Source organism: Quercus lobata, chromosome 6, assembly GCF_001633185.2.
Source record: "Quercus lobata isolate SW786 chromosome 6, ValleyOak3.0 Primary Assembly, whole genome shotgun sequence".
Classification (NCBI taxonomy): domain Eukaryota; kingdom Viridiplantae; phylum Streptophyta; class Magnoliopsida; order Fagales; family Fagaceae; genus Quercus; species Quercus lobata.
The window spans coordinates 35,674,391-35,679,316 of record NC_044909.1 but is presented as its reverse complement, the minus strand read 5'-3'; the positions used below and the strand labels follow the sequence as shown (position 1 = coordinate 35,679,316).

The window sequence follows — 4,926 nt, the reverse complement described above, 5'->3', positions numbered from 1 at the left end:
GCTACGTTTGGGCCAGAGCCCCTCTTGAGAGCAATATCACCCTTGTGACATTAGGCAATATCGACATCTCCAGGGACACCATAGGCTTCTCTAAAGTTGGCCAAGGTAGCCCTAGGTGCAAGAAGATGAGAATATCTCATTCCTAAACTATGGAGTGAGTGAAGAAAAATTGAAAGGAAGAAAGAGTAAAGAAAACTTAATTTGGGCTCTAGAGAGTGATGATTTGGAGTGAAGTGTTTACGCATAGGAGAATGATGATCTGGAATGAAGTGTTTACGTATAGGAGGAGAATGCTCGGCAGAGAGGAAGTTGAAGGAGAAAGGATGAAAAGAGTGATGTGGGAAATCAGAGGGGACTATTTGTAGGGTCTAAATGGGGGTGAAAACATTTAATGAAAAAGGGAGGCGGGAAAAATTTCCGAATTCTTTTTCTAATTGCCACGCGTGCCGCCTCGGTTCACGAACCGTCAGGTTATAATGACGGTTACACCTGACAGTCTGGCATGACGCACATTTCAAGAACACATTAATGAATGCCTATCTGCTCAATCACTAACGCATGAGCTTCCTGAGGAGCCTCTGACGCATGCCTTCTTTGATTCATGCTCGGGATCCAAACACGAATCAAGGGGGGACAATTGTACAGGGTTGGGCCACAGGCCCCATGGGCCTTGGGTCAAAGCCTCACGATACATTATATAACCCCATCCCCATTCCGGACCTTTAGCCTCGATCCAGACGCCTCAGGGCCCAGTCTGGGCCTAAAAGCTGAAATGAGACTGCACCGTCTTAGATACCTAAAGCAAGCCCCTCCCGATCCTTTCTAACCCGGTTGGAGTCGTTATTACTCGGAGACACCTTGTACTTGACTGCCCAATAATGCCTTCGGAAATATCGTTAGTGAGCGAACTTTTGGAGGTGGAAATTAGTTCCAATGCCATTACCTCCTTTCCCAACAGAACATCCACTTAGAGATGATGGAATTGGACCCTCGTTCGCACTAGTAAGGGGGAGTAATCATAACACCTCCACTTACCTCAGCCTATAAATAAGAGAAGAGAATGAGTAATGGGGGTTGGAGAGTGGAGAGAGAAAACAAAGAAGAAAAGAATAACTAAATGAGGAGAGAAAATGAGTAACTCCATGAGGTAAAGAGAAGGATCTAAGGAAACAGGAGTGCATTTGGGTCACCGAGCACAAGACTACCCATAGTAGGAAACCCAAAACCCACCACACAAATAGATTGTGAGCCCACGAACCATATTTTGGGTACGCATAATTGCAATATCTAATGATAACCTATTTTTCTCTTATATTTTTCTATTGTGTAGTCATATATATATATATACTTTCAAAAATCTCTACGCAGTGAATCTTCTGATTCTTTCATATTTTTTGGTCTTTCAAAAATTTTAATATCTGAAACCAATTAGTAGATTTTTCACATGATATTGCATGTTCAACTAATGACTTTTTTATCAAATCGTAACACAAATTGAATTGAAATAGGATAAATTCATGCAATGGTATATGTGGGGGCCAGTTAATCAGAAGGTACTGTTAAGGCTGTACTAACTAGGCCTATAGCCTAATCCGAGGATGTCCAGATAAGATTATAAGGAGAACGGAGTAAAGAGAAGAGTAGAGATAATATGAGATAAGTCCAACGAAGGTCCGAGGAGAAAAGCCATCTCGGTAACAAGGGCCCGAGGTCAATAAGAGTGCTATATCATCATGGACTTTCTTCGAAGTTACATCACAACTAAGAATTGGACGTTGGACAAGGGGTAAGAAAGGAGAAGGGCAACAAATATCTTAAAAAGGCTGCTACTTCCATATTAAATGCCTCCCAACCAACTCTCTGGCCGCATTAATGTGGAGGTGATGCCTAAACAGTGGTCAAGCAGCCTTACAACTACTAGTTGATGGTTCTGGGAGGTGTTGGATGGGACAGGAAGGAGTTCCCCGAATCTAACCTACATATGTGTGGTATGGATGATACCAAGATTGTAGTATATAGCATGAGAAGATGTACTAAAAAAAGAGGATCGGAGAGGAAATCACGCAATTTTTAAAATAAGACTGTGAACTCTTGTAACTCTGTTGATAAACAAGACAATATAATATCATCTCCTCCAGCCACTCCGAGGACAAACTTTCTCATTCTACTTGTGTTTAATAGCCTTAAATCAATAAATTCTATCGTCTTTCTTCTGAAATAAATCTAGTTTTTTCATCTACGCTCTAAACATTTATTGTTTGGGCTTCTTGAGCTAAAACCCAATTCTATATTGGGTCCAATCCAATTTCAATCTTTACAATTGGCGCCGTCTGTGGGAAGGCTTGATCTATTCTAAAGGAGATTTTGTTACAACATTCACGATGGAGGAGGCAGGTCCACACCAGGCAGCAGTAGGACCACACCAGGTAGATGTTAATCTACATCAAACAGAATCAAGGGGTTCTCAGCATGGCAATCCACGTAGGAGCTTTGAACAGAAATGAGGCCATGAGGGAAGTGTGCACATAACTCATACCAGTAAAAGTCAATCTCGAGGGAAGAGCCATGTTTCCCATGCAAAGAATGACAGAGACATGCAACGTGAAATTGACGAGTTGAAGAGGGAATTGCGTCATGCTCGGCGAAGACGTTCATCGCCTAGCTTCTAACCGTCCTCTGAAGAGACAGATGGTGCTAGTTATAGGCGGAGATCCAGAACTCCGCCCAGCGAGACCTTTTCCTATGAAGAGGAGCACCACCATAGACGTAGATACAAAAGCCCGCCTTGCAATGGCTTGGGGAACGATGCCATGAACAAGGCGCTGAGTCAAGTTTCTAAGTCACCCTTCACATGGAATATAGAAGATGCGAACCTTCCTCGGCAATTCCACCAACCCACATTCACCATTTATAATGGTCGGACAGACCCGGTAGAGCATGTCAACAATTTCAGTCAAAGGATAGTCGTTCACTCCCAAGATGAGGCCTTGATGTGTAAGGTCTTTCCATCTAGCTTAGGCCCGGTGGTGATGAGGTGGTTCAACGGTTTAAGGGCGAACTCTATTGACTCTTTTAAGAAACTCACCCAGGCTTTTGGTGCTCGCTTTAATACTTATAGCAGGGTTCCTCGGCCTTTGAGATCCTTATTGTCTATGTCCATGCGGGAGGGTGAGACTCTGAAGGCTTATTCAGATAGATACTGGGAGATATTTAACGAAATAGAATGAGATTACGATGATGTGGCCATTAGCACTTTAAAGGCTGGTCTTCCAGCCGAGCATGATTTGAGGAAATCTCTAACTGGTAAACCTGTTACTAGTGTACGCCAACTGATGGATCGGATTGACAAGTATAGAAGAGTAGAAGAAGACCAACTACAGGGGAAAGAAAAGGCTAAGATGATCCCTCAAGAGAGGAGGGATTTCAAGTCGGACTGGTATAATAATAACCGACCTCGGAAAGACTTTGTTGGGTAGTCAGGATCTGCCAACACCCAAGTGGTTAACACTGTGTTTCGAGAGCCAGTGTAACAAGTATTGGAGAAGATTAAGAATGAGCCGTTCTTCAAATGGCCAAACAAGATGGCAGGAGATCCTATGAGGCGCAACCAAAACCTTTATTACCACTATCATCAGGATCATGGACACATAACTGAGGATTGCAGAAACTTGTGGGACTATTTGGACCAATTAGTCCGAGAAGGGAAGTTGAAACAACTCTTGCATCATTCCAGTGGTTGGGGAAACCAAGCGGGTTTGGAGCTTCGAGGAGATGCTTCTTCAAGACTCCCCCTTGGCACAATAAACATTATTTTTGCTGCCCTGGGGAGGACTGGATCTTGTCCTTCCAGGGTAATGTCGGTATCCCGTTGTCCGACCGAGGAGTCTAGTTCAATGCTTAAGAGAGCCAAGATGGGCATCCCGTTAGTGTTAAGTTTTTCAGATGAGGACAAAGTTGGAACCATACAGCCCCATGATGATGCTCTTATGGTTACGTTGAGAATTGGTGGATACGATGTGAAAAGGGTGATGATTGATCAAGGCAGTGCTGCTGACATAATGTACCCTGACTTGTATAGGGGGCTAAATTTGAAACCTGAAAACTTAACAGCCTACAGTTCTCCTCTAGTGAGTTTTGAGGGTAAAATGGTTGTCCCAAAAGGTCAAATTAGACTACCTGTGCAGACAGGCACGGATGTGGTAGAAGTGGACTTCATCGTCGTAGATGTTTTCTCTCCCTATACGGCCATTATGGGCAGACCCTGGCTTTATACCTTGGGGGTCGTCTCCTCTACTCTTCACCCGAAGATGAAGTACCCATTTGGAGACCAAGTTTTGGAGATAGTAGGAAATTAGACTGCAGCCCGACAATGTCTGGTAGCGGCTATCCAACATCGGCCTGAGGCGGAGACCACGACCACCGCTGATAATGGTTTATAGCAATCAGAAACCCCGGTGTTACCCTTCAATGGACTAGCCGACGAGGCGAAATGTGAAGATCTAGAGAGGGTAATCATTGGCGATGATCCGGAGAAATTCTTTCAGGTTGGAGCTAAACTGCCTTTGCAGGAGAGGGAGCAATTGGTTGAATTCCTCAGAGAAAATGTTGATGTGTTCGCATAGAGTGCGTATGAAGCCCCGAGTATAGACCCAAGTTTCATCTGTCATCATCTAAATGTTAACCCTTCCGTCACCCCGAAGAGACAGCCACCTCGGCGTCCGTCAAAAGAGCACGCCGAGGTTGTCAGAAATGAAGTAACCAAGCTCAAGCAGGCAAGGGCTATTAAGGAAGTTTTTTATCCTCAATGGTTAGCTAACATGGTGGTGGTGAAAAAGAAGACTAGGAAATGGCGTGTGTGCGTGGATTTCACGGATCTCAATAAAGCCTATCCCAAGGACCCTTTCCCTATGCCTCGGATAGACCAGT

General features: G+C 44.1%; 1 protein-coding gene across 1 annotated transcript; it reads left to right on the top strand.

Moving 5' to 3' along the window:
- The first annotated feature begins 3,581 nt into the window (after window positions 1-3,581).
- LOC115950191 lies at window positions 3,582-4,355 on the top strand. Its single transcript, XM_031067429.1, has one exon. It carries the CDS (start codon window positions 3,582-3,584, stop codon window positions 4,353-4,355), a length of 774 nt encoding a protein of 257 aa, XP_030923289.1.
- The last annotated feature ends 571 nt before the right edge of the window (window positions 4,356-4,926 follow it).